Source organism: Lutra lutra, chromosome 1 (assembly GCF_902655055.1).
Source record: "Lutra lutra chromosome 1, mLutLut1.2, whole genome shotgun sequence".
In the NCBI taxonomy this organism is placed as follows: domain Eukaryota; kingdom Metazoa; phylum Chordata; class Mammalia; order Carnivora; family Mustelidae; genus Lutra; species Lutra lutra.
The window spans coordinates 124,848,291-124,861,305 of NC_062278.1; the positions used below are offsets into that span (position 1 = coordinate 124,848,291).

Consider the following 13,015-nt stretch of genomic DNA (forward strand, 5'->3'; position numbering starts at 1 on the left):
TGTGGTACCTTTGTCAGAGCATTGTTCTGAGCCTGAATGAGTTAACCACAAAGCATTTAGAGCCCTGTCTGGCACTTGGGAGAGCCTCAGTGCTCACTCTCATCAGATTACAAACCTCAACCTGGATCACTGATTTCCTTGAAGACAGAAGGCTGGGGATGTTCAGCAATCCACCCTCCCCTCCCCAGCCCAGAACTAATACATGGATGTTGATGTCATGTCTGATGTGACTGTAGCTTAAAAAAAAGCAGGATATGCTCAGGCCATCAGCCCCTCCATGGATCCCCTTGTCAGAGCCTCACTAGCCCCACTGGCGGTGGGAATAAAGGTGTTGTCTCTGCGTGGGGGAACGACTTCCTGTCCAGTAGAGGTAGGCCCAGGACAGGAGGTTAGTAGAAGATAGGGGTGTGGGGGCAACCTCTACTCTGGTCACACAATCCTTGGGAAATGATCCATAAAGGAAACCCCACAGTTAGGGGGGAGGGGCTGCCCTGTGCTCCTGAAGGCAGAGGGTGGCCTGCCTACTCTCACTGGGGTAAGGATTGAGCAGGGGCTACAGCGATGTTGGCCCAGCTCTTTGCTCAGGTTCCCAGAGGCTCCCTGCTGGCAGGAGCTCCTAAGGTCCAGGTGAGGCCAGAACTATCGCTGCCTGTGGGGTTGGGAGGCAGGCAGGACACTCACGGGGGACATTTAGCTCTGTGTGTCCTGCCCCCTCAGGAGGTGCTTTTCTCCAAATGCAGTTTTGATGCTATTGGATCACGTGAATGTTTTTATTTTGCCTGAATCCACTCACATTCCCTTTAACAGAGATTGCTGGAAACCCAATCTGTGCTTCAATTTCATAACCTGAGGCCCAGCAACCTCCAAATCTTCTAATTCCAGCCCCACCCCACCCACAGGTGACCTTGCTTCCTAATTTATATTTAACATTGCCAAACTTTTCATTCTATTTTAAAATATTTCCAAAGGGTATTCTGGCATGATGCTTCTGTTCATTTAGCAAATAGACAGCAAAGCAATCCACCGACCCAGGAACTACTGAAACAGAACCATTCCCTTCTGGTAGCTGGCGAACACATGCCTGCCCTTGGGTAGAGAACCCATGATACACAAGGGCTCCATCTAGGAATTCCAGGACACAGCGCAAGTCCCCCGGGGAAGTCACGGTCACAAGTCTCCCCACTGTGCCAGCACCTTTGCTGCCATACCACCTCCAGGCAACTCAACTGGGGGGGTCGAGGGGGGGACTCCATTTCCTGAGGGCACGGGCCATAGGCCACCTCTGCCTATGTCTTATTGGCGGTGATGCTTGCTCATTCCTTACCTTTATTCCTTGGCCGAGGCTTTCCAGGGAATTAATATCCAGTCCTTCCTTGCAGGCCTGTAGGCAGGAGATCACCTTCTGACTCTCCATTTTGCCAGGGCGGATAGTGAGACTGGCCAGGCTCCCATGAAAGAATTGAGCAAACCGCGGTTTGGTGACTTCTCCTCCTAAAAGGGAAAGCAGCAGGGTCATTTGCCCTGTGGAGACTGGATCCGGAACACCACTTCATGGCACGATCTGGCTGGAGGACCAAGGACACTGTGACTGTGTCCCCTCAGCCTGAGCTTTTCCTGCAGAGTGGGAAGCTCAGTGGTCAGACTCAACAAGAGGATATTCTCTGACACCAAGATGTTGGAGCTCCGCAGCTGCACTGATTTAGAAATCCTGGAATTCCTGATTGGAAACAGCTGCCTTCAGAGGCATGCGCAGTGTTAGGAGAGAGAAAGGATCCTAGAGAGTAAAAACGGGAGGACTGCTGTGTGCCTGACTGTCTGATAGGGACTTCAATTGAGCAAGTCTGCAAAGAAGGGATCTGTGTTTCCCATTCACAGCCCAAGAACCTTGAAACTCAGAAAGGTTGAGGGACTTGGCACAGGACACACAGCTGAACCCAAGAGCTGGCTCTCTATTCCCAGTCTGTCTGACCCCAAAACTGGCATTTGCTTTCCCTAAATTCCACAGAGAGGTTGGCAGGCAGTCGAGGAATCCTAGAGACCCACATCCCTGGGCTCCGGCTCTCTTGCAATGAATTGATTTTGTCCCTGCTTAAATTCAAGTTCTTTGGCATAGGAGGACTTCCTTGATTCTGTTCTACCTCTTTGTCCTCATCACCTACTTCTTGTTTTCCACCTTCTCTCTATTGGCTGAGCCCAGTCCTATCTGAGCTCAGTCCTGCTCTTCAGCACAGGAAACCGTTCAACATCACTCGGGTCAAGGCCCCTCCTCCCATTTTCTCCTTGGTTTTCTCAAGGTCTCCAAAGCAAAAGCTGCCCTCAGGCCCATTTGAATCCTTACCTCTTCCAGGAGGTCTGCCCCACAGCTTTCACGGACAGGCCAGCCTTGATCTTGCACTTCCGTTCAGAGAGGTAGTGGGACATATGAGAAACGTGGAGGTGGGCTGAACCCCAGCTTTGCTAATTCCCTGGGAAGGTTTTGTAACCCCTGAGCCTCTGCTTGCTTGTGGGGGACAATTCTGGGTTTTGGCTCCCCATTCCCCTGTCCTCTCTCAGAGGACTCCTGCAGCCTCCAGCAGGATCTGGCTCCTGCAATGCATCCCTAGCGAAGCGTGCTCCCGTGAGACACCACCCTGGAGGGCACATTTCTGTTTCTACTAGAGTGACACCACAGTGACTTGTCTGCCCTTCCACTAGCCACTCCATGCCAGCAGAGCCTGGACCTCAGCCGGAAGGGGCTGAAGGCTCTCCCCGGGGCCCTCTACCTCAGCCCTGGGCTAGAAGGTGCTCCTAATACCAGCATTCCTATATGCTTGACAGTTCTACTTCTTAGTAGCCAGTCCTTCGTTATTCTAATTCCCTACTGTAGTTAATAATTCTCTATACTGATCTGTTGAAAGTGCAGTGTGGTTTTCTCCTGTGATTGAGTACACACTGGTACACCTTCTCTGTTGGCGTGCATAGCTTTGCTTTCACCTGTTCCTCCTCACAGTGAGATACCACCTCCAAACTGCTTACATTAGGCAAATCCCATGGTCTTTCAAGGCCCCTTCAGCCCTCTGTGCCCTGCTTGCTCACAGAAACCTTTCATGAGCCACCCTGTCTACTAGCCCTCTCCATGTCTGGAGCCCCCTCCCCGCCGTGTCCTCTCCTTGCCCTGAGCCTGAGAGCACGGACTTCATTTGAACATACCCTCAGAACCCGGCGTTGCTAATGGTTTACATGTGTGGGCTTTATGTCCTCAATAGCCTATGACTGTGGTTCGCAACCTTGGCTGCACACTTTCATCACCTGGGGAATCTTTAAAAAGTCAAACTGGGGGCGCCTGGGTGGCTCAGTGGGTTAAGCCGCTGCCTTCGGCTCAGGTCATGATCCCAGGTCCTGGGTTCGAGCCCCACATCGGGCTTACTGCTCAGCAGGGAGCCTGCTTCCTCCTCTCTCTCTGCCTGCCTCTCTGCTTACTTGTGATTTCTCTCTGTCAAATAAATAAATAAAATCTTTAAAAAAAAATAAAAAAAAAGTCAAACTGATTCTGGTGCGGGGTCCTACCCAGAGATATTGTGACTTAATTGGTGTGGGGAGTTCCAGAAGCTACTCAGGCACGTCAAATGTGAAGCCAAGTTTAGGAATCCCTGGCTATAAGCTTCTTAGGTTGGATCTTCTGCACGCTCCGGTGTGATCTCTCTCCTTCATGCCACCCGCCGGCTTACTCCTGCTACCCTTCCCACGCTGCTAGAATGTAGCTGTTTAAGTCTCTCTTCTGGATGGCAGGGACCACTCATGCATTACTCAATTTAATGAAGATGATACTGAGCAGGTATTAAGGGCAGAGGGAGGCATTGGGCACTTTGCATAACTTGGCTCATTTATTCCTCTCAACAGCACAGGGCCCCTGTGTGGTCCCAGTGTGCTGCACACTGCCCAGCACACAGCAGACCTTTCGTAACTGTTTCCCAGACTGAAAGGGATGGTGAATTAATGCCAGCAGAGCAGTGGACATTGTGGAGTCTCTCCAACATCCATCTCACCTTGGCCCTCTTGTAGCAGCAGCCCAGAGGTTGGCGGGAGTTGACTTGAATTCCAGGGATGGATTCTACTTTGTCACAGTTAATCAGGTTTTCCTGTTGCCCTCACTCCAGTGACTGAGTCAGGTGTCAACTTCAGATGAAGCCGATCAGTACCGGCGTCCACTAAGCCAGAGAGGTTGGCCCAGGAGTGATCATGAGACCAAATTTAGGCCAATGAGATGAGAGAAGAAATTAACCAGCAGCCTTTGGGGAAAGGGCCTCCATTTTCTCTCCAGAAACTTTCTGGAACCCACTCTCGCTCTCTTCCCTGGAGATGATTATGTGAAGAAGGAAGGCTTGAAGCTGTGGCAGCCATCTTGTAGGCAGACCAGGGCCAACCAAGGTGATGCAAGAAGGAGGGCAGGGCCGGGAGAGTCCTAGCAGAGGAGGACCACAGCACATCCTCAGCCAAGGGAGTCAATCACCCACCTTTACAGTTTAGGCCATTTTGACTCACACTGTTGTTCTCTGCCACCAAAAAATTATCACTTTGAAAGTGAAAGAAGATTCTATCAAAGTACTCGGTCCACAGGGAACTCTAAACAGATTTACCTTTGAGGAATGCCCTGATGTGGCAATGACCTGAGAGTGAGGGGGAACCCATCTCAGGCCTTCTAGTCCAGGTCCTCAAACACCCCATAGGTAAAGTACCCCTCAGTGCCATTAGCCTGTTCCTGCCCCAGCAAAGGGGCACTTCCACTGACCTGCAGAAAGAAGGGTGTGAATGTGGGTGTGCATGGTGGAGCTGCCACTCTCCACGGCATTCAATGGACCATTGTTTCCCTGCTTTGTCTACCACATGTCCCCTTAGAGCAGCAGATGCAGCAACTATCATTTACTGGGTATGAATACGTCTCCAACACAGTGCCAAGTCCTCCACAGACATCATCTTACTGAACCTTACCTAACTCTTGGGATGGAGGTACTTTTTCTGTAGTCAGAACGGAGTAAACTCAGCCTGAGAGAGAGGTAAGTGGCCCGAGGCCACACAAGTAGGAAGTGGTGAGGTGTGGGCCCCTCGGGCATGCGGGGCCATCTGGGGCATCCTGGAATACTGGCCGGCCAGGGCCAGGGTGAGAATGACCAGAAGCCCTCTGTGGTCTGTCCTCTAGCCATCTCAAGGTCACACTCTGCAACTCCATGTTTAAAGACCAAACACCAAACTTCACGACTCTCTCGGATACTAAGACATTTTCCTACACACCATTTTTTTCTCTCCGTAAAACATTCATGTTCTGTACATTTTGATTCAAGGATCCCAGATCTGTGATGTACTCTATGTATTAATGGTGCAGCTCCAGGAAATTGATTCAATTAGCACCTTGCAATAGGAGGCCAGCATAAAATTTGAAATATATTTGCACTCAGGGGTGGCTGGGATGCAGGATTTAAAAAATAATAGATACATTGAAAATCTCTTTTTAATATCTGCAGTGTCTTCATAAACCACATGGATACTCTGTTAACCTTTAGACACAAATATGCTCATGAATTATTTCAAGAAAAAAAAAAAACATAACCTGATTTCTTACACAAGGAACTTTCTCTACATGTTTGCAAATGTGATTTTGGGTTTCCGAGGCTAGATCTGCACATGTTTCTAGAGTGTTTGCTGAAAGCCCAGCCTTCTGTTAGATTCAGCTAATTATAAGATGTAGACCACGCTCTCTAGGAACTTATATATAGTTGGGAGAATAAAGTACAGACTCTGGGAAAATAAAAATATAAGAGTAAATTACCAGTGCAATAGATGATCTAAGGCAGGGCATGACTGATTCCAAACAAATGATACAGATGAAGTGTCCAACAGATCAGAGCAGAAAAATAATAGCCATTATTTCTGAGGCCCTTAAAACATGCTGAACTCTTTCACGTGCAATTTTATTTAATACTTAAGTGGCAGGATAGTATGTTTGAGACCTTAGCCTCTATTGTTTTGATTTTTCCTGAGGATTTCTCCCATCTTACCCTGACTTTAGACACATATCTGGTTTGTGCTCATTGTCACAGGGAGCATTGTGACAAGGAGAGGAGCAGATGAGGCTTAAAGCTGAGTTTCTTCCCCAGTTTTGTTTCCAGGAGTCTAAACCCTAGGAGGGTGGGGAAATCTCGGTATGGACCCACATTTGGGGAAGAGTAGAAGAAGAAACTCTGGCTTCCCGCAGACAGAAAAACATCACCCTCTAGGTGGGGGGCTGGCAGGGAGGTAGTGGAGGGGGTAAGGACATAGGGGTGCAGAATGAGCCCCCGAAGCTGGTCACCTGGGCTGAGCCTTGGCTGTGGAGCACGATGCTGGAGGGGATGCTGGCCTGTCACATCTGGACAGATAGGTGGATGGACTGCAGATGGTCTTACAGAGAAAGCATGAGAAGCAGGGAAGATATTTTTGTGTCCCTAAGTAAGACAAGGAAATACTGAGAGAGTTTCCGGCCCCATAAGTCCTTTAGTGACAGGACCAAAGAGGTGAGCACCGTTTCCAGGGACATCAGTACAGGACGGTGCCTGGAGGCCCACCGACACCCTAGTCCCACATAAACAGCCCTGAAATCAGCTGGCACTAGGGAAATGGAACAATTTCCAATTTGCCAAGGTCAAATCTCCCCCTCTCAGACAGAAGAGGGGTTTGAAATGAAACTAAGATGGGTGTGGAAAACATAATTTTTCTTTGTGAATTCAGATTCCTATGTGCTAGACTCCTAACTCCTTTTCCAGGTGATGTTTTCAGAGTTTGATAACTTGCCCACAGCTACACAGCCAGAAATTAGTGAAGCCCAGATTCAGACCCAGGTCTGGCTCGCTTACAAGGCTTTGACCTGCACGCTGTCCGACAGATGGGGCCAGGAGGGTTCAAAGAGGATTCCTCGAAGGATGAAATAACTGGGCTGCTTCATGAAGATGGAGACAGGTTGGGACTGACACAACCCTGGGGGAGAATGTCCAGTTACACTGGGTTCTGTGGACACAGAAGGGCTTCAGCAGCAATTGCTCTGAGCTAGAATTTGCACTGGGACTGAACTCCCCCGAAGCTTTCCTTCAACTGAGAGGTGGGGCCCACCCACCTCAGTAGCTTTTGAACTACTTCCCTCTAAGTCTAAGTAGAAGACCCGCGTGGTGTGAGGGTGCTGTCTCCCTGCTCCAGGAAGTGTGTGCGGGATACTGTTGCTCCTTTCCTTCCTACTGTCATTCCCGAGCGGGTGCCGCATTTCCTCTTGCTGGCGTTGAATGCTGCTCTGTGCCTGGCTTGTTGATGGGGATGCCCCTCAATGAACACAATTTCATGGATGGCTGGGTATCCAGTTTGAGCAATGCAAATGGTGAGACCATTTGAAATCTTGCTTTCCCTCATTTCCTCATTTTGGTGATGGAGACAACCACAGAATGCGAAGGCTAAGTGAAGTCTGTAACAGACCCCCAGGCTAGAGCTTCAGAACTGTCCGCACGGCCCCGGGGCTGCAGCTGTAGGCTACAGGGGACTTGTGGAGGCAGACCATCTGCCATTGCAGCTGACCATAACCATTCACAGCAGGCTTTCTCAACCCCTTCCGTGTCTATGTATCCATCTCTCCAGTCTTTCCAGCAGACGTCTCCTATGTGGCATGTTCCAAGGCATGACCCCAAAAATCATCTCTGTGGGGTCAGGGACCTGAATTCATGGAGTTGCAAGGGCCCTCATATATCACCCAGGAGATTCCCTCTTCATCCTCCAGATGAAGAACTGAGGACTAGAAAGACAAGACATTTTTCAAAGGACCAGAGCCACAGGGAGGGTCTGGAATCCTCTTCTTCTAGCTCCAAACTCAACCCTCCCTATACTGGACCATGATGGGTCTTAGTTACCTTTAGGACTTAGCTTGACTTTGTCCAGTCTGTGGGTAAAAATGCCCTGGGAGTTCACTCAAGTGATTTGACTCCAGGTTCCAGAATCCTCTGGTCTTCCGTACTTGAATATGCAATGTCACCTGGCCATCCATCGTCTCTAGAAGTGGAGGTGGTGTAGAAGGTGCAAGCGAGGGTCAGGGTCTGGTGGCAGAGACCTGGGTGCAAATCCAAATCTGTGTGGCCCTTAGCAAGGCACTTCTCTCCCCTCTCAGTTTTCTCATCTGCAGAGTGGGGATCCCATTCTTATCCAGGCAATAGGGTTGTGAAAGGGGAAGGCATGCACTTAGCTCCACAGGGTGTAGGAACTCAAGAATGGCAGCTAGATGTAGGGGCAGTGCGAACCAAGGGACTCAAACATGAGATTACATGATATGAGTTTTCTCTATCTTTCCCTTCAGTGGCTCCCCCCGCTCAAGTGCATCTCTCAAAGAACTTGAAACAATACTGTTTTTGCTCCAAGATCCTTGTCAAATTTTCTAATTGATATTATCTTCAGAATAAGATACAAAGTTAGAATTATAATTCAGTTATACTGTGTTTCCAGCCATGAATATTAAAGCAGACTTCATCTGTGTCTTCTTTAAACTAATACACTTTCATGTCAAATTAACTCCAGGGCCTAGAACAATCTTTTCTTGATTTTTCTGAAATGGTTAATACCAAGAGACACCTTGTTAGTCATTCCCATGTGTTAGACCACAAACCACATACCTTTGTCAAAACAGCTTCAAAAATGGGATATAATTCAACAAACATTAGCAACTGACCTTTTCTACGGACATACTGGAGTAGAGAGAAAGGTGAGGAGAGTAGAATCTGGGAGAGCAGACAATCCTTGCCTTCTGTAAACTATAGCTGAGCAGGGGATGGAGAGCTATATTGGCACCTTCAACAAGATATGTCCCACGGAGTGCTCCAAGAACACTGTCTCAAAAGGAGCGAGTTCCATGGTGAAACAGGACTGAGAAACAAGGGTTAAGTAAGATCCAACAGACTGCTTGATTGGTGGGCTCTGGAGAGCTTTTAATAAACTAACAAGCCTGTGATTCTCCTCCGTGGGGGTATGGGGATAAATGAGGCGGTTTCCCAAACTTGACCATGGCCTCCTTGTGGAAGGGGCATCCTGTGGGACTGGAGCTTCCCGAAGTCCTCCCTGGGAAATGTCCACCTGACTCTAAGGCAGACTAGGTTAGCACATGCCTCTTTCTTCCAGCAGCAGAGACCCTAGGGATGTAGAATAATTTCAACACAGACTTTATTAAGATAACTTGTACTAAATTAGACCAAACTGATTAAGTGAAGGCATGTACTCCAAGTCCCTGCACTAATTTTAGTATCTGCCAACAAGATGACCTGGAAACGTGCACCAGATCTCAGGATCACATGTGGCTCCAATTCCCCTCTGTCAGGAGATGACATGCTATTGATTATTGAAACTCTCAAGGTTATTTCTGCCTTTTTATTAACACTTGTGACCATCCCTATTCTTTGCCTTGACTCCTCCCAATGGTCACAGTGGGAGTTCTCTGTCCTTTAACAAGAGGTTCTAATTTTTAGAACCATCCTTTTCTCTCCCTCCTGTGGCTTTATTTGTTAAGTAGTGGGTAGGACTCAGCAAGACCAGGACCTGGGGTAGAAAGGTCTCGTCCGAAATGAGGATAGTGTCCTAGTCAGGAGAGGCAAAGCTGGATGCTCTAGGAAAGCTAAGGTCTGGAGCATGAAGGAGAGTTTCCAGCAGAAGTAGGGATGAGGTGGTTGCTGTAGACGGGTGACAGGTAGGGAAGCCTGCGGTGAGATCTAGCAAGAGTAGTAAGGATGAGGGAGGGAGGGAGCAAGATGGTGGTTTCTTGATGGCATGCCAAGAGTCGTGTTTCTGAATCCTGGTTAGCCATTTCGATGCAACACACAGAGATGCCTCAGTTGTGTCAGGGGAGAGGTGGCCCAGAATTCTACCTGCTGGGGCACCACCCTGAAGCCCCGGGGGCTCCCTAAGGTCCTGGTCTGACATGATCATGGGAGCTGCCTCCCAGTCCCCATGTGGGCGGGCCCAGTATAGAAATCCAGGGGCAAAGCCGGTGTGAGGATACAACTTTCATAATACATCAGCAGAACTTGGATTTTTGTTGTTAGAAATGGATGAATAGGACATCTAAAGAAAAGGCAAATTAATTCATCTTTTAAACGATCTTGTCCCCTGACTAGACCCAGAGAGAGACAAGGAACCTGAAATTTGCCTGAAGGCAGCAGTTTCTGAGTTGGCCCAAACGGAGCTCGGCACTGAGAGGGTGTGATGCCATCCTGAGAGCACAGAAGTGAAGGCAGGGCAGTATGCATCGGCCGCAGAGGGGAAGAGGACCCTTCTACCATGCGAGGTCCATCCTCGCTGCAAAAGCCTTTCTCTACGATTAAGATACATGCTGGAGGCTATACTGGCAACATTTCTTAAGTGTAAATGAAGTCTCTTTTTTTTTTCTTAATTATTAGAAAAACTACCAGTGAAAATGATGTTCCACTGATTACTTTGGCTTTCAGATTCACCAACAGGACACAGCAGGCTAATTGGGGCTGCGGAGCACTGCCCAGCCATGGAGCTGGAGTCTGGGCCTGAGAGCATCCAACAAGCAGCTGCTATCAAATTATTTTCTATCCCCATTGTGAAACCCCAATTGGAAATTTCACAAATGGGAAATCGTTTCCTTGCCAACCTCAGAAGCACCTAAAAAGCTCCCCACAGTCGCAGGCCCAGAGGCAATTAGAGCCTCGCCCAGCGGGCTTAGAATATGCATGTAAGTGGACTTCAGAAAGTTAGCAATGTGCCCAATAATGGCTGCATTGTGGGCTGTCAATTTCACAGCCCTGCATCCTGTAGAAAGGGCTTCTAACGTGTTCTTCCAAGACAAAGCATGGCTCCAAGGAGGATGAGTCTTGATGCGAACCCAAGCTCCTTCAGGAGGCAGTCTGGCATCTTACAGTCACGATGGGTTGCAACTCCTCTTCCCAGCCTCTTCTGCACCCATCCCAGTCCCTGTACCTCGCAGTGACATTGACTGTGCCCATGCCTCTGTGAAGATTCCTTATTTTCCGGCTGAACTTTCACCTATCCTAGAAAGCTCAAGTTTCAAGCTTCTTAAGGACTGTCTCCTATGCTGAAAATGTGCCAGTATATCATCTTTCCTCTTGGGGAAGATACCCAAATCTCCATGGCCCAAAAGATAGCGTGATCAGGGTCCCGCCTACACGACAAGGGCCATGTTGCAATACTCGTCTTCTGACTGGCTATTCTCCTGCCTCACTGACCTTCCCTCTGACCTGCAGATGGACCTGGATGAGCAGGGTCCATGTGGGAGGGTCCATCCTGAGGAAGGGAAGAAACATCTGTGCACACAAGGACCCACAGGGAGGCTGGAATCACGGAAGCCAGAGCATACCCTATCTGCATACTGCCTGCCATGGGGCGCTCAAGTGCAAGGAGCAAAGAAGGGATGGAGGAGGGGACCAGCAGGTGTTTTCCAATGGATACATTTATTCCAATGAAACATGCCTAACATGCCCTGTTTAACTATCACCTCTTCCTTACACGGACAAGGGAGGTATTAGCCTGGTTTTATAGATGAGAGAGTAGTTGCTTTGGGAAGCTGCAGATTCTGCTGGTTCCATACAGCTAGGATGTAGCAGGATGCGGGTTTGACTCACATTCCAAATTTTCTGATTCTAAAGCCTAAACTCTTTCTCCCTTTTTCTGTGGAGGGTCACTTAAGGAAGTGGACAGCCAGGGATTAGCAAGGGGAATGCAGGGTGGCTGTGGGTTTTTGATTCCAGAGTGGACAGATGTGTCAGAAGTTTTCCACATCAGCTCCTGTGTTTTTTTCCCAAACACATAGTTCCATCAACAAAATGATCAACCAGCCACAATGAGGAGAACACATGCTCTAAAGATTTGGGGTCAGGCAGGTTTGGCTGGGTGACCTTGGGTCAGCTCCTTCACCTCTGAAAGCCTCAGGTTCTTTATCTACAAGATGGGACTCCTGGCTCATTCTCACAGGACTATAAATACCCAGGTATGTGAAGGGCTTCCTCGCAGCCCTGGCTCTTAAAGAGAGAGAGAGAGAGAGAGAGAGAGAGAGAGAGAGAGTGTGTGTGTGTGTGTAGGGGATGGTGGTTGTGGTGGGAGCAAATATTTCTTTCTATTGGTGTACAGGTCTCCAGATGGAGTGGAGGCACATCTGGTCCTGAGGAAGAGGGCCATCTATGCCTCTCAGCCTGAGGGAGAAGTTACCAGGAATCACTCAGAGAATCTGGACACTGAGCCTGGAGCCCACAGCAGGGGGAGATTGGGGTTGCCTCATTTAGGGAAGGGTGGTTGTATTTTTTATGTGGGGAGGACAGTCAAATATCTGTGACTAAGTGGATAGGCCATGGTGCTCATCAGTATTGTTCATAAAATATATATATATATTTTTTTCCCCCTCCAGACACATTGTAGATTTTTACTTTCCTTCTTTCCTGGAGTTAGGTGTGGACGTCTGAATTGCTTAGGCCAATAAAATGGGAGTGAAAATGATTAGTGTCACTGGTGGATGAAAGCTGTAAGAGCTCATGCACCATTCATCATGTTTTCTTTTTTCTCTTTCTCAGTACAAAGCAATAGGGCTGCTCTGTCTGCTTGGGTCTCAGACTGAAGGAAAAAAGAAGAGCCCTCAAGGATCTGCAGTGAATACAGACTGAACTATCTTAAGTACCTGAGAACTGGGGCTTGATTGTCACTGCAGCACAACTTAACCTATGCTAACTGATTCAAAGAGGTCATCTTAATTCTTTATAAAAGTACTTTTTATTTTGGTAGGACTGTTTTCCCGCCCAGAAGACATGCAACTGGGCAACAGTGCCTGTAACTGGCCTTGTAGAGGTGGGGGCAGGTTTCCATTGCGAGCTGGGGGGACAGAGATCTGAGTATGGTCTCTGAGGGCCTCTAAAGGAGGAGTCATGGTGAGGTTCATAATGAGGACGTCACTGGATGGGCGGTATCCAGGCCATGTCCCAGAATATCCACAGGCTGGCTGTGCTGTCCAGCT

General features: G+C 48.6%; 1 protein-coding gene across 2 annotated transcripts in view; it reads right to left on the reverse strand.

The window, feature by feature from the left end:
• The window catches only part of CLSTN2 (calsyntenin 2), a 636,880-nt gene that overhangs the window by 37,940 nt on the left and 585,925 nt on the right, over positions 1-13,015 (reverse strand). For both annotated transcript variants that reach the window (XR_007128496.1, XM_047735636.1), the window contains exon 10: positions 1,325-1,491. Coding sequence is in view for 1 of the 2 variants with exons in the window: in XM_047735636.1 (XP_047591592.1) it covers positions 1,325-1,491 (167 nt within the window). In the remaining variant the exon portion in view is untranslated. The remainder of the gene's footprint in view (positions 1-1,324; positions 1,492-13,015) is intronic.